This window comes from Neomonachus schauinslandi, chromosome 12 (assembly GCF_002201575.2).
Source record: "Neomonachus schauinslandi chromosome 12, ASM220157v2, whole genome shotgun sequence".
NCBI lineage: Eukaryota > Metazoa > Chordata > Mammalia > Carnivora > Phocidae > Neomonachus > Neomonachus schauinslandi.
In genome coordinates, this window is record NC_058414.1 from 47,597,040 (window position 1) to 47,624,430 (window position 27,391).

Genomic DNA, 27,391 nt, shown 5'->3' on the forward strand with positions numbered 1-27,391 from the left:
ATAATATAGTGATTCAACAAAACTATACTTTACTCAGTGCTCACCAGGATAAGCATACTTTTAGTCCCCTTAACCTATTTCATCGATCTCCCCATCCACCTTGCCTCTGGTAACCATCCATTTTTTCCCTATAGTTAAAAGTCTGTTTTATGTTTTGTCTCTTTTTTTCTTTGTTTTGTTTCTTAAGTTCCATGTATCAGTAAAATCATATTATTTATCTTTCTCTGACTTATTTCACTTGGCATTATGTCCTCTAGATCCAACCATGTTGTTGCCAATGACAAGATTTCGTTCTTTTTTTATGGCTGAGTAGTATTCCATTGTGTGTGCATGTATGTGTGTAAGTGTGTGTGTGTTGATTCCGCATTTTCTTTATTCATCTATTAATGGACACTTAACATTGCTTCCATAATTTGGCTATTGTAAATAATACTGCAGTAAACATAGGGGTGCATATATCTTTTCGAATTAGTGTTTTTGTATTCTTTGGGTAAATACCCAGTATTGGAATTACTGGATTGTATGGTAATTCTATTTTTAATTTTTGAGGAACCTCCATACCATTTTCCACAGTGGCTGCACCAGTTTGCATTCCCACCATCAGTGCACTAGGGTTCCTTTTTTTCCATATCCTCACCAACACTTTTTGTTCATGTGTTTTTTATTTTGGCCATTCTGACCAGTATAAGGTGATATCTCATTGTAGTTTTGATTTTCATTTCCCTGATGATGAGCGATGTTGAGCATTTTTTCATGTGTCTGTTGGCCATCTGTATGTCTTCTTTGGGGAAATGTCTGTTCATGTATTCTGCCCTTCTTTAAATTAGATTTTTTTTGTTTTTATTTTTTTTGTTTGTTTCTGGTGTTGAGTTATGTAAGTTCTTTATGTATTTTGGATACTAACCTTTTATTGGACGTGTCATTTGCAAATATCTTCTCCCATTTAGTAGGCTGTCTTTTAGTTTTGTTGATTGTTTCCTTTGCTGTAAAGAAGCCTTTTATTTTAATGTCCCAATAGTTTATTTTTGCTTCTGTTTCCCTTGCCTGAGGAGACATAACTAGAAAGATGTTGCTATGGCCAATGTCAAAGAAATTTACTGCCTGTGCTCTCTTCTAGAATTTTTATGGTTTCGGGTCTCACATTTAGGTCTTTAATCCATTTTTAATTTATCTTTGTGTATTGTGTAAGAAAGTGGTCCAGTTTCATCCTTTTGCATGTAGCTGTCCAACTTTCCCAACACCATTTGTTAAAGAGATTGTCTTTTTTGTACTGCACGTCCTTGCCTCCTTTGTTGAAGATGAATTGACCATATAATCCCGGGTTTATTTCTGGGCTCTCTATTCTGTTCCCTTGATCTTATGTGTCTATTTTTCTGCCAATACCATACTATTATATTACTAAAGCTCTGTAGTATAGCTTGATATCTGGGATTATGATATCACAATATCATAACTGGATTATATCTCCAGTTTTGTTCTTTTTCAAGATTGCTTTGGCTACTTAAGGAATTGTGTGGTTCCATACAAGTTTTTGGGTTATTTATTCTAGTTCTGTGAAAAATGCTATTGGTGTTTTGATAGGGATTGTATTAAATCTATAAACTGCTTTGGGCAGTATGGACATTTTAACAATGTTGGTTCTTCCAATCTATGAACATAGAGTATCTTTCCCTTTGTTTATGTTGTCTTCAATATCCTTGATCAGTGTTTTATAATTTTCAGAGTCCAGATTTTTCATCCCCTTAGATAAATCACTACTAGGTTTTTAATTATTTTTGGTGCAATTGTAAATGGGATTGTTTTAATTTCTTTCTCCTACTTCATTATTAGTGTATAGATATGCAATGGTTTTCTGTATATTAATTTTGTATCCGGTGACCTTACTGAATTCATCTATTAGTTTTAGTAGTTTTTTGGTGGAGTCTTTAGGGTTTTCTATGTATACTATCATGTCATCTGCAAATAGGGAAAAGTTTACCTCCATACCAATCTGGATGCCTTTTATTTCTTCTTCTTGTTTGATGGTTGTGGCAGGACTTCTGGTACTATGTTGAATAAAACTGGTGAGAGTGGACATCCTTGTCTTATTCCTGACCTTAGGGGGAAAGCTCTCAACTTTTCACCATTAAGTATGATGTTAGCTATGTATTTTTCATAAATGGCCTATATTCTGCTGAGCTATGTTCCCTCTAAACCTACTTTACTGGGTGCTTTTATCATGAATGTACGTTGTACTCTGTCAAGTGATTTTTCTTCATCTCCTGAAATGATCATATGGTTTTTATCCTTTCTCTTCTTGATGTGATGTATCATGTTGATTGATTTGTGAATGCTGAACCACCCATGCATTCCAGGAATAAATTCCACTTGATAGCGATGAATGACTTTTTTAATGTACTGTTGGATTTGGTTTGCTAATATTTTGAGGAATTTTGCATTTATGTTCATCAGACATATTGGCCTGCAGTTCTCTTTTTTGTAGTGTCTTTATCTGATTTTGGTCTCAAGGTAATGTTGGCCTCACAGAATGAATCTGGAAGCTTTTCCCCCTCTTCTACTTTTTGGAATAATTTCAGAAGAATAGGTATTAACTCTTCTTTATATGTTCGGTATAATTCATCTGTGAAGCCATCTGGTCCTGGATCTTTGTTTCTTGGGAGTTTTTTGATTCCTGATTCCATTTCAATGCTGGTAATCAGTCTGTTCAAATTTTCTATTTCTTCCTTATTACGTATTGGGAGGTTTTATGTTTCTATAAATTTATGTATTTCTTTTAGGTTGTCCAACTTGTTGACATAATTTTTCTTAATATTCTCTTACAATCCTTTGTATTTCTGTGGTGTTGGTTGTTATTTCTCCTCTTTCATTTCTGATTTTGAGTCCTCTCTCTGTTTTGTTTTTGTTCTTTTTGATGAGTGTGGCTAAGTGTTTATCAATTTTTTTATCCTTTCAAAGAATCAGCTCCTGGTTTCATTGATGTGTTCTATTGCTTCTTTTTTTTTAATTTCTATTTTGTTTATTTCTGCTCTAATCTTTATTATTTCCTTCCTTCTACTTGTTTCGGGATTTTTTGTTCTTCTTTTTCTAGCTCCTTTAGGTGTAAGTTGAGGTTGTTCATTTGACAATTTTCTTGCTTCTTGAGGCCCATATTGCCATAAACTTCTCTCTTAAAACAGCTTCTGCTACATCCAAAACATTTTGGACCATTGTGTTTTCATTTTCAATTGTCTCCATGTATTTTTTGATTTCCTTTTTGATTTCTTGGTTGATCCATTTATTATTTAGTAGCAATTTATTGAACCTCATGTATTTGTGTTCCTTCCAGATTTTTTCTTGTGGTTGATTTCTAGTTTCATAACATTATGGTTGGAAAAGATGCCTGGTATGACTTCAGTTTTTTTGAACTTGTTGAGACTTGTTTTGTGGCCTAACATGTGATCTATTCTGGAGAATGTTCCAAGCGTGCTTGAAAAGAATGTGTATTCTGCTGTTTTAAGATAGAATGCTCTATGTCTCTTAGATCCATCTGGTCCAATGTGTCGTTCAAAGCCACTGTTTCCTTGTTGATTTTCTGTTGATGTAAGTGGAGTTCACTACTATCATATTACTATTGATTATTTCCTTTATGTTATTAGATGCTTTATGTATTTGGGTGCTCCCATGTTGGGTGCATAAATATTTAAAATAGGTTTGCCTTCTTATTGGATTGTTTCTTTTATGATTATGTAGTGTCCTTCTTTGTCTCTTGTTACAGTCTTTGTTTTAAAGTCAATTTTATGTGTTAATTTTAAAAAAGTCAATTTTGTCCAATATAAGTATTGCTACCCTGGCTTTCTTTTCACTTCCATTTGCATAATCTGCAGAAGCATGCAGGGGTGGGGTGTGCTGTTAGCTAGCTAGGTGGAGAGTGTTGCCCTGTGCTGGGTCCTGCATGTGTCCTTGTATCTAGGCTGGGATTGGCGGGGGGAGGGAGATGGCACCAATTAGGCCTTTATTCTTGGAGAAGTCTCCAAAAAATACCTACCCCTTCAGCACATGCTCTGAAATTAGTAAATGAATCTTCCTGTATACCCCAGGTGTTATTCAAACTGCTGCTTTTATGCTGTTCTCTGTGGGGTTGTTTGTTGTGCTATCTCTCTAAGGTGGGGACTCAGTTTCCTATCACCCTCAAGTTCTCCCAGAACCAAGCCCCTGATTTTTAAAATTCTAGCTGTTAAGGCCCACTGACTGTAAGAACTCACAAAGTTAGGCCCCTCTTGTTTTCAAACACAAATGTTATGAGGATTCATCTTCCCAGTATAGGTCTTCAATGCCTGGGGTACCTAGTGTAGTGGTCTGTTCCTCTCCCCTTTCCACAACCTTTGTGTCCCTCTTTCCTGCAGACAGTCCTGTGGCCCCATTGGCTCCCAATTGTGTCTCTATCCTTCCTACCTTCTTTGATATGGTATCTTCTCTACATTTATCTGTGAAGAGTCTGTTTTGCCAGTCTTTGGGTTGTTTTTCTGAGTTATTTACACTGATGTGCGTGTAGTTGTATCTGTCGGATGAGGTGAGCTTAGGATCCTCCTACTCCACCATCTTCCCTGGAAGTTGTCACATATCTTAATATGGTGCATTACTCTGCAGTGTGAAAAATGCTGAGGCACCAAACAAAAGGTATAACTAAATATTGGTTTGGGAAGATATCTATAAGGATTAACAAAGGAACTTCAAAATCATAGACCTTTGTTTCAAGTAGCAAACATATTTCTCAAAACAATATAGAATCAATCCATTGCATTGGAAATAGAATTAAGGACTTCATTTTTTAGACTAGTTTTAAGTTCACAGCAAAAATTGAGAGGAAGGTACAGAGATGCCTTATGTACCCTCTGCCTTCACACATTAATAGCCTTCTTATTAACTTCCCTCACCAGAGTGATTCATTTGGTGCAACTGATGAAACTACACTGATAAATTCTTCTAAATTCCATGGTTTACATTAGGGTTTACTCTTGGTGATAAAAATTTATGAATTTGGGTAAATGCATAATGACACAAATCCATCATTATGATACCATACAGAGTATTTTCACTAAAGATTGTGTGTCCCACCTATTCACCCCACCTTTTCCCCTAAACTTTGGCAACCACTGATCTGTTCACTGTCTTCATATTTTTGCCTTTTTTAAATTGTCTATATAGAATGTAGACTTTTCGTACTGGACTCTATATATTTGTTTCCTCCATGTCTTTTATGGCTTGATAGCTCATTTCTATCTAGCACTGAATAATATCCCATTGCCTGGATGTTCCACAGTTTATGTATTCTTTCACCTACTGAATGACATCTTGGTTGCTTCCAGGTTTTGGCACATTTGAATAAAGCTGCTCTACACACCTGTGTACAAGTTTTTGTGTGAACACGATTTTTCAAATCCTTTGCATAAATACCAAGGAGTGCAATTTCTGGATCATATATTTAGTTTTGTAAGAAACTGACAAACTATCTTCCAAAGTGGCTGTACCATTTTGCATTCCATCAGCAATAATGAGAGTCCCTATTGTTCCACATCCAGGCCAGTATTTGGTGTCATGAATGTTCCAGATTTGGACCATTCTAATAGATGTGTGGTGGCATCTCACTATTGTGTAATTTGCATTTCCCTGATTACATGATGTGCAGCATCTTTTCATATGCTTATTTGACATCTGTATATGTTCTTTGGTGAGGTGTCTATTAAGGTCAAGTGCACGTCTTTCACTTTGGTTGTTGTTCTCTTACTGTTGATTTTTGAGAGTTCTTTGTGTATTTTGGATAACAGTCCCACATCAGATATATCTTTTGCAAATATTTTCTCCCAGTCTGGCTTTTCTTCTCACCCTCTTAACACTGCCTTTCACAGAGCAGAAGTATTTAATTTTAATAAAGTCCAGCTTGCCAAGTCTTTCATGCATAAGGCTTTTGGTATCATATCTAGAGAGTCCTTGCCATACCCAAGGTCATCTAGGTTTTCTCCTATATTATCTTCTAGGAGATATCTTCTAGTAGTTTTATAGTCTTGCACTTTACTTTTAAGTCTGTGATGCATTTGGAGTGAATTTTTGTGAATTCAGTCTGTGTATGGATTGTTTTTTGCATGTGGATGTTCAATTGTTCCAGCACTATGTGTTGAAAAGACTATACTGACTCCACTGTATTCCCTTTGCTCCTTTGTCAGATATCAGCTGGCTATATTCAAATGAGTCTATTTTTGCACACTGTATTCTGTCCCAGTGATCTATCCATCTATTCTTTCACCAATACCACACTGTCTTGATTACTGTATCTTTGTAGTCAGTCTTAAAATTAAGTAGTGTCAGACCTTCAACTTTGTTATTTTCCTTCAGTATTATTTTGGCCATTCTGGGTATTTTGCCTCTTTATAAACTTCAGAATCAGTTTGTCAATATCCACAAAATAATTTTCTGGGATTTTGATAGGGAATGCACTGAATCTATAGATCAAATTGGGAAGAACTGACATCTTGATAATATCAGATCTTCCTGTTTATGATCATGGAATATCTCTCCATTTATTTAGTTTTTTAATCGCATTCAGTAGAGTTTTTTAAGTGTTCCTCACACAGATCTTGTACATGTCTCAGATTTATACATATTTTTTTTTTTTTGGATACTAATATAATTTTTTTTTTTTTTGAGAGAGAGCACAGGTGGGGGCAGAGTGGCAGAGGGAGAGGAAGAGAGAGAATCTTAAGCAGGTTCCATGCCCAGCGCAGAGCCTGACATGGGGCTTGATCTCACAACCCTGAGATTATGACCTGAGCTGAAATCAAGAGTTGGACACTTAACAGACTGAACCACCCAGCTGTCCCAATGGTATTATGTTTTTAATTTCAAATTCCACTTATTTATTACCATTATAGGGAAACTACTGACTCTTGTATATTAACCTTATATTCTGCAATCTTATTATAATTGTTTATTATTTCCAGGATTTTGTTGTTATTGTTGATTCTTTTGGATTTTCTACATATACAATCATCCCATCTGTAAACAAAGACAGTTCTATTTCTTCCTTCTCAGTTTGCATACCTTGTATTTCCTTTTCCTGTTATAACATTAGCTAGGATGAAATAGAATTTTTTAATGAAATAAAAAATTAATAAAAGAGTAAGTAACTTAATGGTGAATTGGTACAGAAAGTTTCAAATTCACTGAACTATAACAATGATTTTAAAAGATAAATCATATTGTGACTTCTCAATTCACGCTGAATAAAATCCACTTCTTTATAATAGTTTATGAGTTCTTGCATGATCTGCCCACACTGCCTCACATTTGTGATGCCCCTCATCCCTTGCAACATTAATCCTCCCCCATATACCTCCAGCCACAATTATTCCTTGCATTTCCTCAAATGTGCCATATATTCTCTGCCTCAGAGCCTTTGTACTTGCTATTCTGTCTGCCTGGTACTCTCTTTTCCCAGAATCGTATGATTCATTCTCTTAAAAAGCTTTAGGTCTGTGCTCAAAACTCACTTTATCAGACAAATATTCTGTGTCATTCTATATAAAATTGTAATACCCAAACCTATCTGACACTTCTATTTCTCCTACCTGCTTTATTAATTTTACTACATATATCACATCCTGACATTATATTAGTAACCTTCATAAGACTGTTTTGGATTTTGACTAATTTGGATTTTTGGATTTTAACCTTCATGAGACTGTTCTGGATTTTGACATTTGAGTATCACATATGTCAATGAAAGTAAAAGTGTAAAGTAGGACTTCAATGAGTATTTGTTAAATAAAAAATAAACATTACTCCTCTCCTAAAATCTTCCTGGTTTCACATTACATCCATAATAAATAGGCTGTAGGGTAAAGTGGGGAGTATAGCTGAGGATTGACTTACCAGTTTTATTATTGACAGTCTACAGGATCCTATATGACCAGAATTCTGACTAACTCCTCAATCTCCTTCCTCCAGTTCTCCAATATGATTTCTTGATATTTCTCAAATTTGTCCAGCATATTCCCTCCTTAGGTACTTTGAACCAGCAGTTTCCTCTGCGTAGAAAGCTCTTTCCTCAGATATTCCTAGGATGCCTTCTTTACCTCATTCAAGTTTCTACTAAAATGCCACCTATCACCTCTGTGAGTCCCAATAGAGGACTTACTAGACTCCTGTATCCATCACCCTCCATCCCACAGCACTCCTCACCCCCTGGCATTATATTACATATGTTTTATATCTGGATTTCCTTCCTTTGATCACAAAGACAGTGGCATTTATTTTTTCAGCAATTAGAATTCCTAGTATACTAGTAGCTTCTCACCTAATATCTGATGAACAACTGAATACCTAGTTCATAGGGTTGTTCTTGAAGTAAATAATATAATATGTTGTATTATTAATATAAAGCACCTAGTCTAGCACCTAGCAATGTAATAAATATTAATTCAATAACAGTAATACTCAAATAGTATTTATAATGTACAAATCACTTTCCTAACTTTTTGCTCATTTAAGTTTTATAAAAACCCTATCATGTGTATAGTATTAATCCCATTTAGTAGATGAAGAAATTAAGACAGATTAATTTGTTCCAAATCTCAGTTAATAAGTGGCAACACTAGGAACTGAAATCAGATAACCTGACCCCAGAATCTATGCTTTTTAAACATTCTCCAATAGCTTTCAATAACAGTTTAGTTTTAATTATTAGTATTGTTATTTTTTTTTAAGATTTTATTTATTTGCGAGAGAGAGAATGAGAGACAGAGAGCATGAGAGGGAGGAGGGTCAGAGGGAGAAGCAGACTCCCTGCCGAGCAGGGAGCCCGATGCGGGACTCGATCCTGGGACTCCAGGATCATGACCTGAGCCGAAGGCAGTCGCTTAACCAACTGAGCCACCCAGGCGCCCATTAGTATTGTTACTAATACTATTACTAGCATCATCTGCATTTTAAACAGAACCCCATCTGTTATCTACACTGCTTTGAGAAAAATTAATCAGTATATTCAAAAATAAGGAAATTTAAGAATTAGTGACAATGAGGACAGGGTTTCTTTTGTCAGTTTCAGAGTTCACACTACAATCATCTTTGTATTTCCCTTATTATTATTATTTTTATAACTATTAATATCTGTAATCCATAGTAGAATGAACAATCAATGGCCAGATCTGTTATTAACAAAGGTATCTCTGGTACCTAGTATAGGGTTAGTATAAAATAGGTGATCATTAAATATTTATTGAAAAAATTAATGCATGCATAAAAAGTTTATAACTGTAAAAAGGTCTCTAAGTTAGTTGATAATATTTCCAGGGATCTTCACTTAGTTACTTCTCTTAGTAATTCACAGAGCAGTTTTTCTCATTGTGCTATTTTAATATATAACATTAAATTCAGTCACAATTACAATTGTTTAATAAATGAAAGAGGATAGAATTCTACTTAATTTGGTTTTACGGCCTCGAATGGCTGTGCTAAGGTATCATATACATACAGTAAGAGACTTTTCCAAATTCTCCTTTTGAACAAAATTACTTGGGATAAAATGTGCTTTTCCCAGATCCTATTTGACTATCATTTCAATACAAACCTGAAGGCCACCCCAAACTTAAGTTTTTCTCTCCTCTGCCCATTTTAAACACCTCTAAATCTTCACATAAGCCTCCATCTTGCTTTCTCAGTGTTGGCACATGCATTCATTCATTCATTCAATCATCTATTCATTTTTACTTGGTCCGTGCATTCTTCAAACATTTTCCATGTAAACATTACAAAACTGAGAGGTAAATAAAACCAGTAAAATCTATCTCAGAGAGGTTAATCCCAAGGTTATATGTGTGATAAATAGCTGCACTACATTTTTATGCCTGTATTTCTTGAAACAAATTTCAGTGCTCTCTCTGCTATGTGAGAGGCAAAGTGTACTAAGTCCTAGCACTAAAGGGAAAATAGGGCACATTCTCTGTCTCAAGCAGCATCACAAGCAGACCAAGGCTCATAAATTAATCTTTACTCCTTTGCCCTTCAGTTTCATTTTGATTACTCATTTCACAGCTTTTTTAATCCCTAGAAAATATTACCATAGCCATCCTCAAATGCTCCCAACTATTCCTGGAAATATTTCCACACTTCCGTATCAATGTTCAAAAATAGGCTGATGGAGATTCCTGAAACTCTTATTCTTTATTATCAAGTATATGACTTGCCTGTTTGATATCTCAATGCATCCATACTTTTAGCACCTGGATGAGGGCCCAAATCTTTGTTTCAAATGTGCTTTTCATATATCACCCACATATAGAATCTAAGTACACCAAAGGAAATTCAGACTGTGGCTTTAAGGGTGACCACAACTGCTGGTGATAAAAATAAGCTATTTCTAAGAGGAAGACCCTTTCAAATGGGTCTTTCTGAGGGGAAATAATGGTAATCTTTCAGTACATATACATTTTAAGTGCTCCTATGGACAAATGTTTAGTATCAGAAGCAGAGGACTGCTTCTTTCATTAAAATGAACTCAGGAAAATGGTTGATATAGGTGACATGTTTTTTAGTAGAAAGTAATGATGAGAAATTGGAGGTCTTAGGTAAGTTGATGGGAATTCCAAGGCTCCCCTCATGGATGTTCTGAATGATGACGACTCCAAGGACTGAGAGAAAGTAATAAATCATGGGAAGAGTGAGAGGAAGTATTGTAACTTAGGCCAACGCACATCGGATGTCACCCTCAGTGATCCAATACGAATAAAATCACACTATGTTTTCAAAATAAAGAGTGAAATATAATATATAGCAAAGAGCTACAAAAAATTAGGTATGTTCTCGTATTTTTTTTAAAAAAGAAACATAAATATAGCTGAATTCAAATCACCTATTCTTCAATAGAGACCACAGTCCTCACTATCAAAAAATAAAATTATTTTTAATCAATACATCTGCTTATTTTATTTATTTAAACAGTGGTAGAAGTGAGATGGTCTAAATTCAACCCCTGTTAAAAGTCAGAAAGGAATGAAAAAAAAAACTGAAGTTTAATAAGTCATCCACAGAGGCCCACTTAATCACCATAAAATTGTAGGAATGAATGTAAATAATTACACAAAAATTATGATCACTCACCTTATTTAGATACAAAGAGAGACAAAGAGAAACTGAACTACACAGTTCACTTGCTTAGTAAAAGAATGAAGAGTTTGAGGGGTTTCTATAGATTCTTACTGTAACAATTTTATGGATGAACATCTTTATTCCAGAAATGAACTAAATCATATTATAGCCTCAATGTGTAATCAATGCCTCAGAATGGGATATTAAAGGTATAGTCAGGTGAACTTCAATTTACAACCCTATATAATATGTGGGGAGGTTGACTTTATCAGTCAGAATCCAATCAGGAGACAAAACCCACCAATAGTTTGAAAAAGAAAAAGTTAATATAATGAATTATTAATTGATTAAAAAAAAGGCATTAACTACTGAAAGAGGGAAACAGGGAGTAGTTCAGTGGTACAGAAGTAACACCTATATAGACAGTTATTGCCTATGGAGCTGAGAGAGAATGAATAAAGCAGGCATGTACGAATTTAGGAAAATTCCCCTCCCCCCCACAACCGCCAAGTCTAAGAGTCAGACATCTTTGGAGAGGTTGTGGCTACCATGGGAACTCTGGTGGAGACAGAAAGACTTGCTAGAGTATACAGACCCCAGAGGGAGTATATTACAGGCAGTCCTCTGATGTGTCCCCCAGAGGGCAGAGGACCCTACCAAAAGTCATAGGCTATAAATAAACCATGGGGTGAATACTACCAAGATCCCTGGGCATCAATCTGCTAAGTGCCACACGAAAAACAGCACTCTGGAAAATGGAACAAAGCCCCTGCTGTTCTGGCTCTGTACTATCCTCCCAATCTTTTAAATTGACAAAGCCTAACATCAAGTGAGCTTGCAAAGGAGAAATGTCTGTAGGATCCATCTCTGGTAAGTGTTTATGCTTACAGTCACAAACAATAATTTCTTGGTTCTTATTTCTAAATTGGGTTAATCATTATATCATTCTGACTTCAAACTATTCACTAAGAAATCATACTGGTGGGATTGTTTACTAATTTAACTTTTTTTGAACTATAGGTAAAGTATGTAAATCTTAAGTACGCAACTCAACATGTTTCTTACAAGTACATGCACTCATGTAGCTACCACCCAAGACAAGACCCAAGTCCATAACTAGCACTCTGGAAGGCTCATTCTTGCTCTTGCTAAGTAGTAATCATTTACATTTTAAGTGTTCCCTTAAAAACCTTTACTCGATTTTTTACATGTTTAGTATAACTAATAGGAAAGACAAACAAAAATAATGTATCCTTTTGTATTGGAGACTAAGCGTGCCAGAAGTTACTTTTAATTTAAGACCTATTTAATTGTGTCACTTTACATTTATTTCTAACGATGTCAAGGCACTTTATAGAAGTTATTGTGCTCTTCTTCTTTTTCTGTAAGTTGACAATAATTGGCAATTCATTTCTCATTATTTCAGAGGAAAAGGGAATGAAATTTAGATAACATAAGAGACTCAAATATCCCTCTGTTCTTTTGTACAGGAATAGAAATCGAATTCAAGTTTTTGAGAATTAACTCTTTTCCATACTCTTAATGTGAGAAAATTCTGCATTTATACAAACCAAATAACAACAACAAAGCAACAACAACAAAAACCCTAAAAGTAATTTGGACTACTAAAGAAATAGTTTATATACATGTAAAAATAAAAAGTATATATTGTTTCTTCAAAACTCATAGCATTTAACATATCAACAAATGTGGAATGCATTTTTAGTTTATTATTTTATTACAAGTAGTGAAAGGAAAGTAACACATTAAGTAGGAAAAGAGGGATTTTTCTTATATTTTAGGTCAACATTAGAATTTTAGAAGTCTTCAAACTTCTCAGCTAAATAAATTTGACTAATTAATCAGTACGACCTCAGCAACCCCAGAGCCTCATGAAACTTGATATTATAAGTTTTTCTTACTCCTGTGTACTTCTAGGTTTCTAAAAATCCATTTTAATATTTTATATTAATATCACATAAAATTTAGAAGTCAGCTATCATATTGAAGGTTGATACATTCAACTACTAATTTATTTTTTTCCTATGAGCTTTCCCTCACAAGTCAAAAGTCTTTCAATTTAGATTAGACTTCATAGCCTGAAGGTGGTGAGTATTTTTCCAGAAGGTTTTCAGATTTTTTTTAATGCCTGCCTCCACTGGATTTGGCTCAAAATTTTCTAATGGGAAGCATACTTTAAACAGCCTTGATTCCATGTATTTAATATATTATTTTACTTTATTGCTCTTCCCTAACTGAGAGCACTTAACAATACATATATTTTTTAAAGTTTTATATTTGGTAATATTTTGTTGGTTCTTTGCTTCCTGTTATAATGGGCTTTTAAAGATTAAGCGAATTTGCAGATTTCCCACACAAACACATCTGTACAGGACAGTGTGATATTAGAAGGCTCCTGAAATTAAGTGATACAACATAAATGCTTTCTGCATTACCCGTTTGTTGTATAGAAAATGAGGAAGCTTGCCAATGGGTTTATTTTAGGGAGAAAACTACTATTTTGAAATAAAATACAAAGTTTACTACATGACCATATTTTATTCCCAGTCATGTTCAATTTGGGAGTATCCTCTTGCATTTATACTCAAGGAAATGATGTCAGGGGCTGACCTATTATTTTCCAAGACAAAGGTTATCACACACAAAATAAATAACTTTTTCTAATTTATATATTCCCTTCAAATTGTTTCAATGAATTAACATTCTTTATAGTTTCATTATATGTACATGTTTAAAATACTTAACAAAAATAATGCTGCATTTAAAATTTCGCTGCCTTAAGCATAATGTTTGCCTATGTTGCTCCTATTTCCTTCATCCTCTTTTGGGAAGGATGTTTGGTCACCATACTCCTACACACATTGCTCGGTTATTCACCCTGATCTCAGGTCTCCTTGCCATCTCCCATCTACTTTGTATTATTATTCCAGATTTCTTCCTCTTCCTTCCTTCCTCCCCACCCACTCAACCCAACCACCCACTGAAATGCTCAGTTCTACTCTTCAGTAGGTTTTCAAAATTAGTACTTTCCCCCATTTCCCTTCAGAAATGCTTTTGCATGCCTCTTCCTCCTTAGAGACCAGTTGCTCACCTTACCTTTACAATCATTCTCCAATCTCTACTTAGCCCTACAGAGGTTTAGATTGTTTCCTGTTCTTCCATTTCCCTTTTCATAACAAAACATTTCTTTGGAACGTACAGCTACGAGTCCCCAAAAGCAGATTCAGTGAATCAGTGCAGTAAGAGGGCTTTATATTAGATGAGAAATTTTGCAAAACTATGGTAATACTGAAATGCATTATGGTTAGTGCCTAGATGATTGCATTTTCATTTGCAATGTGGACTTACTGCCAAGAACCTGCATCAAGCTTATGTGTGACAGCACACATTACCTAGGATTCCAGAGCTCTTCTGAATGACCTCTGATAACTGTGATGTGAAGTCTGATATTATGTACAAGAGTCTGTAGACTCTACCAAGCATGTCATAATAAGAAAAATGGAAGGCAGTATATTAAAGAGTAATGCCACAGTCATCACTTTCTCAACTTTTTAACAAGTTAGATACAAGAGGTGTGAAAAATGTATCTCTAATAATTTCATTTTTTTTCAAAAATGACTAGATTGTTTCCACTTAAATTTCAAATGAAACTTTCATCATTAATCTTTATAGGCTATAAAATAAGCCATTGTATTCATTCATTCATTCATTCAATATTTACTGAATACCTACTATGAGCAAAACACAATTCAACATAAATTATCAATAAAACCTTGATTTGCAACTTACCATGGGCCATGCGATGGAACCAGTAGTAGCCAAAATCAACTCCTAAGAAAGTTAAATACCAAGTCCATGGAGAATGCCAAGGCAAACTGATGAGCCTGTAGTTCTCCCAGATATAAATGTAAGTGGTCAGTTCGATGCTCCTAGAAAACAAGCTGGAAAAATAAAATTCACAGACAATGATTATACCACATTTTAAGTGTAAAATTATGCTAAAACATTTTAGGTAACATTTAAAAATTAGGGTATTCATATATAAAAACAAAATTCTTTCTCTCTTCTTTTTTTCTCACTGTTCTATCCTACCGTTTAAAAGGCTCAATTTCACATGGTGCCTCATAGTTATCATGGATGCCAGCTATTTACACTCTCAATTTCATGGAATTTAGGATGCCATTTTTTTTTTAATGTCTCTTAAAATACTTCCATGGAACCCATTCAACATAAATATGACAAAACTACAACTTACTTTCTGTGACTTTCCTTTACAAATCTTAATGAAGAGCACAATAAGGGTGCTTTATAAAGGAACTGTAAAAGGTATAAAGTTTAAAGGGGACTGCAGAAATGCCTACTGCCTTAAAATATGTTAATCCCATAAAATTTGCCTTTAGATTAAAGTTGCTTCTGGCTAACTATTCTCTTTATTTCTCTCTATTCCCTCCTCTCTTTGGCACACACACATATACACATACTTTTATGTTTTTAGATGTTATAGTTAGGATCACAAATTGGATTCTCATAGCATTTCAATAATTCTTGTAGTAATATAAATTACAACTCTCAAGATATAAGGGAATAATGTGTTCCTAGAAATAAAGTATAAAAACCTAGTTACCACAATAGTTATCACATTACACCAGAGTGCTATTTTTTTTTTTTAAACGTCTTATTTGTTCACGTCAGCGAAGGAGAGAGAGCACAAGCAGGGGGGAGCGGCAGGCAGAGGGAGAAGCAGGCTCCCTCCTGAACAATGAGCCTGATGTGGGACTCGATCCCAGGACCCTGGGATCATGACCTGAGCTGAAGGCAGATGCTTAACCAACTGAGCCACTGAGGCATCCCTCAGAGTGCTATGGTTGAGAAGATGAGAAATAGGTGTTGGTGAGTATGTGGAAAAAAGGGAACCTTCGTGTACTGTTGGCTGGAATGTAAATTGGCACAGCCACTGTAAAAAACAGTATGGCAGTTCCTCAAAAAATTAAAAATAGAAATGCCATATGATCTAGTAAGTCCACTGTTGGGTACTCACCAAAGAAAATGAAAACACTAATTTGAAAACATATATGTATCCCTTTGTTTATTGCAGCTTTACTTTCAATAGATGAGATAGGGAAAAAAACCAAGTGTCCATCAGTAGATGAAAGGATAAACATAATGTGGTAAACAGGGGCAACTGAGTGACTCGGTTAAACGTCTGCCTTTGGCTCAGGTCATAATCCCAGGGTTCTGGAATTGAGCCCCGCATTGGGCTACCTGCTCAGTGGTTAGTCTGCTTCTCCCTCTCCCTCTGCCCCTCCCCACCCCACTTGTGCTCTCTCTCTCACTCTGCTCTCTCTCTCAAATAAATAAATAAAATCTTAAAAGTTGTGGTAAATATATACAATGGAATATTACAGGACCATAAAAAGAAGGAGATCTTGCCATTTGGGACGACCACAGATGGACCTAGAGAGGACAATGTTTAATGAAATAAATTAGATAGAGAAAGACAAATACTACATGATTTCACTTACATGTGGAATCTAAAAAACAAAATAAACAAAACTTTTTAAAAAGATTCATAAATACAGAAAACAAACTAGTGGTTGCCAGCAGCGGCGGCTGGGGGGATGGATGAAATAGGTGAAGGGGATTGAGATTTAATTTAAACTTCTAGTTATAAAATAAATGTCAGGGGATGAAAACTACAGCATAGGAAATACAGTCAATAATACTGTAATAACTGTGTATGGAGACAGACGGTAACTACACTTATCACGGTGAGCACTGCATAATGTATAGAACTGCAGAATCACTATGTTATACAACTGAAACGAATATAAAACATTGTATGTCAACTAGGCATCTATTTTAAAACAAATTTTTTAGGGGCACCTGGGTGGCTCAGTCGGTTAAGCATCTGCCTTCAGCTCAGGTCATGATCCCAGGGTCCTGGGATGGGAGCCCCGCATTGGGCTCCCTGCTCAGTGTAGTCTGCTTCTCCCTCTCCCTCTGCCTCTCCCCCCTGCTCATGCTTTCTCTCTCACGCTCACTCTCTCTCTCTCTCAAATAAATCAAATCTTTAAAAAAATTTTTTTCAAAAACTAGTTAAAAGAAATAATTGTTTTTAAAACCCAGACACCAGAATATCCCTTGCCATCTATGCTTCCAAGTTTCTGTACATTATTATTTCAAGAACTTTCCAAAAAATACATCATATACTTCAATTTTATTAAGTGTAACATTTTCTCTTGGAATTATCTGTGATCAAATTTAAGTTTAAACTAAAGATAATAATTCCTTTATCACTTCTATAAATTTGGTTGAATGGATGTTTTCTTTTATATTTATCATTAATATGTAAAATAAATCATTCTACTTAATAAAGATTCATTTATAAACCATGAACAAATGAGGAAATTGTTAAGCATTCTAATTTTAAATAAAAGCTGAAGAAGCTCAAATTGGTATGTTATTAAAATTCACCATTTTAGTAGTATTTCCCTCTACACAGTGAGTATGTATGAATCAGCATGTAACTGAGTCTTTTGAAGATATGGGCCTTTAATTTTAATCTACTTTTAACCTTATGATATGATTGTAACTATGATTTAATAACGTTAAAATTGTCTCATATGTTGAATGCTTCAAGTTATTAATCTGTGACATAAAACACTAGGTCACTTCACAACAGCATTAATACAAATAATGAATAGAAATGTCAAATGCCTACATTTTTTAAAAGAACTACTCATTATCAGATCTTAAAACCCAATTTTCAATTTGATATTATTGTTGGTTCTTAAATTAGCCCCTCTATGTGGAGAGCAAGGAGAAACCAAAGAAAGTGGCAAACCACTCCAGAATGGTGGGTGGTAGTTTTAATAAGCAAAGAAATTTACATAGAAGGCTTGTCTTGGGCAGCTCAAGATAAGTAGATCTCTGTACCTGCCTGCTAGTCACATATTCAGTCCAGATGATCTCAACACCTTACTCTCTGAAGGCTTCATCCTTAAAACAGCTGCTAGTACGAGAATAGTAGCAGAATATACATTCCAAGGACAGCAGAAAGGTAAGGAGACTCTGATTGCCCGAGTCCTGTTCGAGGGTCATCCAGTGGATACATCCTCTCAATGATCTTCTCCAATAATTATATGGCTAGAAAGAGCAGTTTTGTCCCTGAGTGTGAGTCTTGACCAAAGGAAACTGCCTATGCAGAATTCCTGTCACAACCCAGGCCATGCCCTGGATATTTCAGAATCCCTATCAAAATGGCTCTGGGCTGCTTGTAGGAACTGCATGGGCCTCTTTCTTGGTCCAGTCCTCCAGAGAGCCAACCTGTGCAGGTGTGTAAACTATTATACATGACAAGGTAATCCAGAGTGGCTGTTTTAGATAGGCAGACAGAACTAGGACAAGCATTCTGGGATGTTCACATACAAGAGTTTGGGGTCTGTCATGAGATAGAACACGCTATGGGCCAGGGACTCCCACACTGTTCTGGAACTCTGAGGAATCCAAAAACTCAAAATGTAAAACTTATTATCCAGTTTGTTATCCATGTTATTTATTATTGTGCTCATGGCAAATTATGCTCAGAGACTGTCTTTGCTAATAATTTATTTAAGGCAGGTTTACTGTGGGAATATAATTTATAATAATAATATCTCACAAGCCAGTAGCATACAGGATCATGCCTCTTAATAAGTCAGTAAATAAATAAAAACTCCAAACCAGTGACAGATTAATTACACTATTGTTTTAGGCGAAGGGGAGATGGAAGAAATAAAGTCCAGATTTAGTGAACCCTTTCTATGGGTTGGTTCTTGGAAGAATTAGCTGAACCAACCAAGAACTGATGTCTAGCTGCCAGCACAAATTGGAAGTTTTGCTGGCAGAACAAAGGCACCAGTGTTGGTGGGCAAGATGATTTCTTTCATGGGGTGGCTGCACGGTTTCCACCACTGCCAGCAAAGAGTAGCCGTGCCATGGCAGGAGCTCATGTCCCACGGTCTTCAGTGAGCGATTTAGGTCAGCAAAGAGTAGCCTTGCGCAGGCTGAATGTTTGCTTTAAGTCCTCACAAATTCTTGATATTTAAAGGTTAAATGTCCATTATATTTTATGTTTATATCGAAAACACTCAGTAGCACAGCAATTATGATGACATTGTCCTGACAAGGCTTCCTCAATGTAAAGAAATTTACTCTTAGATCAAAGCAACTTCACTTGAGCCTTAAAAAAGCAGATCTGCAATCATGACAAACTAATACACAACATTTATCAAGGTGGGGACAGAACAAATTTTATCTTAAAGCATGTTAGCTTGGTTGGCAACTTTCATATGCTTAGACAAGGGCTTCTTAACAGTGTCACTGCTGACATTTATTCAAGATTGTGCTTTGTTGCTGGGGTCTGTTCCATGGAAACAGTTACTCAAATTATGAAATCTTAAAATTGATCCCTAGTATCCATTAATAGAGGATTAACCATATAAAATTCAACTCTTAGGTTAAAAAAATAGTGAATAATATCAATTTTGTTTGGTTCAATCTAACAATTTTTCTAAAATAGGGATTCTAAACTTTGGTATTATTCCTATTTGGGCCATATAATTCTTTGTTGTGAGGGCCTGTCCTGTGAATTGTAGAATGCTTAGCAGCATCTCTGGGTCTCTATTTTTTTAAAAGATTTATTTATTTATTTTAGAGAGAGAGAAAGAGAGGGAGGGAGAGCAGGGGAGGGGCAGATGGAAAGGGAGAGAGAGAATTCCAAGCAGACTCCTCACTGAACATGGAGCCTGGTGCAGGGTTCAATCCCACAACCTGAGATCATGACCTAAGCCGAAACCAGGAGTCAGATGCTTAACTGACTGAGCCACCCAGGTGCCCCCCCTGGATCTCTATTTACTAGATACTGGTAGCACAGCCCTGCAACCCCATTATGACAACAAAATGTCTAAATATCTCTTGAGGGACAAAATTGTCCCACTCAATAACCCTAAAAAAGACTGCTCCAGGAAGAAAAAAAATAAATAAAACTTAGAAAGTACAACAGAAGGTTGAAATCATCTATAGCTTTTTACATAAGCTTTAGTACATGCTGTTAAGGCAGATCCACTTACGGATTCACTGAATCATTCAATAAATTCAAGTTAAGGGTCTGCTGGGTGCCAGGTACAACACGAGACGGGGAGGACACACTGGTGAACAAGGCACTCAGAATCACCTGGCTCATCAATGTGCCATCCATTCAGAACCTTGTTTTAAAAGGTGCTATCTCGTTTGTCAGTTCCACAGACAGTTGAAATAAATAGGCTTTAAAGACACTAAGACTTTAATAAAAGAAAGAGGGGCCCTGGAAAACTTCCACTTACAAAACAAAGAGAACCTGCCTGCAATTGAAATACTTTTTTATTTCCTATACAGGTGCCAGGTCTTGAGCAGACAACCAATTTATTACTCTGTCAACTTACTTATTAGGGTTGACACAAATCGAGCTGAAATATGCCTGACATACTACAGTCAAGACTTTTTTTTTTTTTTCACCCTTTAGCAAGAAGCCAAACCTTCCCCAAAGCAAAGGGAAAGAGGGGAAAAGCTGTGGGAGTTAAATTCCCTGCTTTCTATCAGCAAGATGAATATGATCCTATTCCATTATAAATGGGAAAAAACAGCCATGAAGTACCCACAACTAAAAACAATTCAGCAAAGGGATACAGCTGGGAAATGATTATCAAGCTCTGGAAAGCCCTTGATTGCAGGAAATAGCACCTACATTTTCAAAAATGTTCCCACCAGACCCTGAATCATAAACCAAAGCTCCTTCCTCTTTTTCTTCCCAATTCCTCTGTCCTCTCCCAGCCCTGACCCCCAGCATATGACTCTGCACTGTGGAATTCAAACTTCAACTCTCTAAACTCCATCCTGTGGGAAGAGACATATGTAATATGTATGAATGTAGTGAGCTTACTTTATCATGTGGAGATGAAATTTTGGGAGGCAGAGGGGTTTTGCATACCAAATACTAGATCCTTTTTACTCAATAAGTTTGAATGCAAGACAAAGAAAATGGCCTAAATATAAGGAGACATGAGAATCCTCTAATCAGCAACCTGCCTTTATAGAGGCTTTCCTCCCATTGTCGTTTTTTCTTCATAATTTCTCCCCAAAGAGTTACTTTCTCTTGTGTCTGAGGTATGTTTTTGAAAAACGAAAGGTAGCATTTTTTTATAACATTTCTCTCAAAACTAGAAAACTGTCCTGTCAATGTTTAGTTACTATAAAATCTGGCGAGGTATGAAATTGCTATGCCTGGACTGATTGTGAATTTTTAAAAAAGATGAAGTTAATTTATAATGTTGAGACTTAAAAAGGATCAGTGGATTAGAATAAATACTAATTGGAGATTGAGAATTACAAAGCTATGCAGTTCTCCAAGTCATCTCAGTTTGAATGTACCCATCACCAAAAGCAGAAAGTTAACATTGGATACGTTGTCCACCCTTCAGCATCTCAGGGCTAATTTAAGGTATGAGAAAATTAGGCCAAAAGGACCCTAAAATTCTCTAACTCTCAAATACTCCCATGCTCTAATCATTCATCAAGTGAAATTTGATGTAATACTCTTATTGTAAACTTAAAATTTCAAAGAGACTTTCAAAGTGAAATTTTGTACTCAGTACTCATGGATATCTGCCAATTTATACTATTTCATCACTGTCATGAGAGCTGTGTGTACTGTCTGATTTGGCCAGATAATGCAAAATTGAAGAAAATCAATAGGACATTTTTGTTTCTAATAATGCTGTCTTATAAATCAGAAAATAAACCAATATTTGAATGGGATCATTCTAAATCTCCTTTCAAACTTCACGAAGTTATAAACAAATATATTTGGACTAGTACATACTGATTTTTTCCAAGAAATTTTGTTGTTTATTTATTTCAAAATCTCTTAAACCTAGTCCAGGGACTTGCCCTATCTGTAAAGCTACTGCCACTTTTGCTCCATCTAGTGGAATATTGATTTTCGTTCCGTATTAACAGAATACGTAATACAACCTTTACCTCCTGAAGACAGATAACATCTGTACTGCTTTTTCTTACTGTGAAATGACGTTACATTGATGAAGCAATCACTTAATTTCTTTTTATAACAACCACAAAAACCATAGACCTTTATAAATACAACGTAGTAAATTTGGAAGAAGCGAATTTGCTACATTCTTTACTTTGCCCGAAGTAAATTACTTGAAGTAATTCCATTTCTCTATTGAGCAAGTGCAAGGAAGCTTGCTTGCATCATTAGGGAAGGTTAGTCTAATAGCAATCTCTGAAGTTCCACAATTAACAACAAAGACAAAGTCTATTTATAAAGTTTGAGGTTAAAATTAAGAGGAAATGAAGCCTTCTCCATAGCAAATATAATTAACAAACCAACAAGTTTTAAAAATGTATTTTCTTCCCCTGGAGTGTTAATAAAAAGTTACATTAATATAGTAATAGTAAAATATCATTATTAATATTACATAAATGCATTTATATCTTATCTGGACAATGAATAGCTATTGATTCAAGTCCTCATCCAACATGACAGGCACTGATCTGTTAGTAGTCTGATGTCGCCAAAGGCAGTACTACTTCTGATACTACGGTCTAGTATAAAAACCCAGTATACAATTTTCCTTTATTCTCCAATCCCACCCCAAGGAGTCAAAGTATTTTAAAGAAGTTTAATTTCCTCCTCTTTAATTTTTTTTTTTAATGAATTGAAACTTTCTTGTCAGGAGTGGAAAATTCCATGGCAGTCATGGCCAGTAAAACGGTGCCTATGTATGTTTCAACATTGTGGAGCTAGCTCCATAGTAAAAATTGGCAACGACCCATATGTATTAAAAGTGGAGTGTCCCCAACTTATTTGAAAATTTACCTACTTAAATTATCCCTCAACCTATTGCAATTTGATTTATAATCTGCTGTTTCAACAGACTAAATGAACCCATTAAAAACAAACACACTGTAGATATTTATATCGGGAATAAAATTTCTCTGGGGAGGATGCAATTTATGGAAGCAGAAACATTGGAAGGAAGTAACAAATTGAGGTCCTGGTTTTCTAATGAAGGATTGGAAATTGAGTTCTGCTTAAATAAGCAGGAAAAAAAAAAAGAGATGTGATTATTTTTCACTCATTAGCATTGAAGTCGGTAGCAGGATATTTCACAAGTTTTAGATAGATTTTTTAAAAGTAGATTTAGTAAGTATTTTGTTAAGTTTAATTTTTATAGTCACATATGCAAGTAACTGATAGAAAGGCAGATTATCTACATATGCTCCACTGCATTTAACTATGATAAAAAAAAATATCTGTCTATAACTTCAGAACTAGATTCTAACGAGGAAGAGTCTGCCTACTAGATTCCAGAAGAACAAAACAGATGCAGGTCTGCCCAGAATCTGGTTCTTAGGCCAGATGGACTTTTATTACACGTCATGGTCTGTCTGACAGACTTATAAACAAGATATAATCTTGTCTATGATTAATATTTTCCCTTATATAAATATTTGAAAGACACAGTATGTATCTTTTCTATCAATGTGCTAAGTATGCTACTAATCTTCAAGATATTTTGAATTTTATGCATTAATGAAATTGAGATCCTCAAACAAACATTGTTTTTCCTCAAAGTCTGCATACAGCATTCCCATTACATGAAAGGCAAAGTGGAAAAACATGTTCATGGTTTCACTTTGATTTCCACAACTTCTTTTGTCAGAGGCCACATGCCTACTTGGAATTATTATCCAAAGTGTAATTCCTCACAAGCAGACTAATAAAGGGTATAGTACCATTTTCCTCACAATTATGTATTTTAAGAATGTGGCAAGCCCCTGTTGCTGGTGTAGAAAATGAAATTAGTCCCTTGGAGAGGATATGATCAATGCCGTGTTAATCTAACCTTCAGCTGTTAATGATTTGCATGAGGATTCCCCCGATGCTGAAATATTGTTTTAAGAGTTCCTGTCTTTTGCTGAAAGGGGACTGAGTGGAGTGGATCCTGTGGATCTGCTTTCCTTCCCCGCATGTGTGTGTGTGTGTGTGCACGCACACGTGCCTAATAGGAACAAAATAAATGAAAATATTTTAAAATTTCTTTTTCAGATAATTTGCTTTGCTTAAATGCTTTAGGTAAAAGGTTATAAAAGATAAAATCCTTGCAAAACTTACAAAATTATCCACATTTCATAATTTAGAATTGCTGGCCACACCTACAAAAACAACAACAAGCAATTTGCTGTTCCCGTTCAAAATACAACTATGGAAAAATATGCTCCACATTCAAGTTCACAACTTCTTTCTTTTTTTTTTTTTTTAAAGATTTTATTTATTTATTTGAGACAGAGAGAATGAGATACAGAGAGCACGAGAGGGAGGAGGGTCAGAGGGAGAAGCAGACTCCCTGCCGAGCAGGGAGCCCGATGCGGGACTCGATCCCGGGACTCCAGGATCATGACCTGAGCCAAAGGCAGTCGCTTAACCAACTGAGCCACCCAGGCGCCCCACAACTTCTTTCAAAGGGCACCAGGGTGAACAGATTGTGTCAGCTTAAAGAGTGTTCTGGGGAGTGGGCTGTGAAGGAAAGGCGCTGCATGTTTCCATCCCAGAAGGACTGCTTTGTTTTGGTCTCTCGCTTTCTCTCCCTCTTCCTCTCCCCCTCCCCCTCTCTCTCTCCCTCTCTCCCTCCCTCTCCTCTTTTAGTAATCATATATATATTTGATTCTTGTGTACCTGTTAAAACTCTGTGCCCTTTTTATCACACTGCTGAGCAGAAATATAGTACTAAGGAAAGGATGCAGTTTCTATTTCTAGTAGTTATCATGTTATGATAAGAGAATAATCTAATTCCACTTGTGACCAAAGTCCAACCTGAAAAAGTAAAAGTCATGCTGAAGCATTCACTCAACTTGATGTCTCCTTGAGTTCTTAATAAATTCATTCCAGCTCAACAAAATATGGGATCCCTAATTGTACCTGCAGGGCACCTCTCAATTATCAAGTTATTCTTACAGTTCATCAACTGTCTGATTTCCATGAACTTGTACACTTAACTTCCTCAAAATAAACTACAGTAACCAACTGAGTAGTTTTCAAAAATCAAATCTACATATCCTTTCAGTATGCTGAATATATTTCTTGCTCAATTCTGCTCAAGGGAGACATGAAATAGAGGAACTTATGTATAATTTTATAAACTCTTATTTAGCATATTAGGGGAATTAACTGTCAATAACTTGGGATATTATCCTCTGATTCTGACAGCAATGTGCAACCATATGAGATTTTCAGAGTCATTATTATGATGATTATCAAAATTATTACTATTATTATTTAATACCCATTAGCCTACTTTTCCATGGTAACATTTATGAAAGAAGTTTTACTCTTAGGTTTACTTCCTATCTAAACAATTTTATGCAAGTGTATGAAATTATTCTACCTTTTCTCAGTTATCTTTAAGTTTTTATTTTTAAAAATCCACCTTGGTTTCCCACTGAGTAGTTCACAGAAACATTCCAAAGCAATGAGCACTGGTCAGAAGTAAAGCTCTTAAAAAAGTAAAAGAAGCAATGGGTGGGAAGTAGCAGAGCACAGAGTTCAGCAATGCAGAGCACAGAGTTCTAAGGGAATCTTCCCTCACCCTCTGTCCCTTTGGTAAAGTCTCATGCACTGAAGAGCCTCCCATGCATTGCTTTCTGCTCTGCCTACATTATAATTTACCTTTTCTAAAAAGTAGTAGGTCATTTATTGTTTACTGTTTTGTTCCTTCATCATCTCATCTTATCATCAATATAACACTATAAAAATATTAAATTTAAAAAAAATCTAGGATATACCAGACATCATTCCAGGCATAGGAGTTAAAATTATGAAGAAAGATCCCTCTTGCTCTCAAGTTGCATGAAATTTATCAGGAAGGACTGGGGAAAAAAACAGGGAAGCATAATGCCATGTGACAATTCTGTATCTGGGGTAAGCACAAGATTCCATGGGACCATAGTGAAGTGATGCCTAAAGCAGTGTTGGAGGACAGAGAAGATTTGCTGCACAGTGTGAGTCTTCAAGAGAAGTCCATGCTTAGACTTAAGAAATGAATCAGTTAGCCACATGAATGGCCTTCCAAGCAGAGGGACGCATGTGGGACATCTGGGCAATGGCAAGCAGTAGAGTATGAAGGAAGAAATATTGCAAAGGCAGAAGGAGAATGAAGGGAGAAAAAGTAAGGGTAGAGAGACAAAGGCTTCTATAGATCAGGAAAAAAATTCAAACATTATCCTTAGGCAATATGGAACCTGTGAAGAATTTTCACCAGATCCACATTATGGAAATGTTTGGCTGAAAATGAAGTAGCACTAGAAACAGGACTAGAGACCACTCGGGAGGCCACGCAGTAATTCAAAGCTTTCTGTGATCTTTACTAGAGAGTGTCTGTACCCCAGACTGCATAGCATGTGAATCTGGCGGAGGCAAAATTAATTTCCCAGTAGATAACTAGACCATAACTCAGGGTTGGGACTAGGGTAAGGCAAGTGAAGCAGTTACCTTGGGCACAAAATTTAAGGGGGCAGCAATAAAATCAGTAATCAAGATAAATAATATTTAGAGCAATATCTTTAACAATGAATACAAAAACAAATCCATGGTGAACGAAATATCAAAAATTTAAATAATGACAGTAACTGGATACTTTGGGGGTATATGTAGATATGTGAAAACAGACTAACTTCCCATACAGTGGGTTCCTTTTCCATCTTATTTAGAGAATTTCAGTTTATTCACTCAGTGTGGCTAACAACTAACTCACCTTGGAAGCCGAGAAAAAATGCCGGCTGATATTGATGTCAATGCATCATCCAAACGACCTGGTGGTTTCCCTTTGAGAATCCAGCTGACGACCAGTTCAAGAAGCATTAAGGAAATGAAAAATGGGGTTGCCTGGAAAAGGAAATGGCACAAAAAAGATGCTATTGTGCTTGGTATGAAATTCTTCCACATTTCCTGATTACTCATTCCAGAAGTGGGAGGCCCAGAGTGACATCTCATAGCAGGAGAAGGTATATACTTATCCTAGAGGATCATTTCCTCCCAACAGGCAAAGAAATCTGATTATTTCAGACATATACTAAACAGGTGCTCAAAATCTATCATCCAATTTGGAAATGAAATATAACCATAGATGTAACCATGATAATTCTGCCAAGAAAA

The 27,391-nt window shown here is 35.7% G+C and overlaps 1 protein-coding gene across 1 annotated transcript in view; it reads right to left on the bottom strand.

The window, feature by feature from the left end:
* Window positions 1-27,391, bottom strand: part of AGMO (alkylglycerol monooxygenase) — a 333,164-nt gene that overhangs the window by 304,133 nt on the left and 1,640 nt on the right. The window contains exons 2-3 of the mRNA XM_021689765.1: window positions 26,991-27,121; window positions 14,929-15,080 (exon numbers count right to left, since the gene is read on the bottom strand). Coding sequence (XP_021545440.1) covers window positions 14,929-15,080; window positions 26,991-27,121 — 283 coding nt within the window. The remainder of the gene's footprint in view (window positions 1-14,928; window positions 15,081-26,990; window positions 27,122-27,391) is intronic.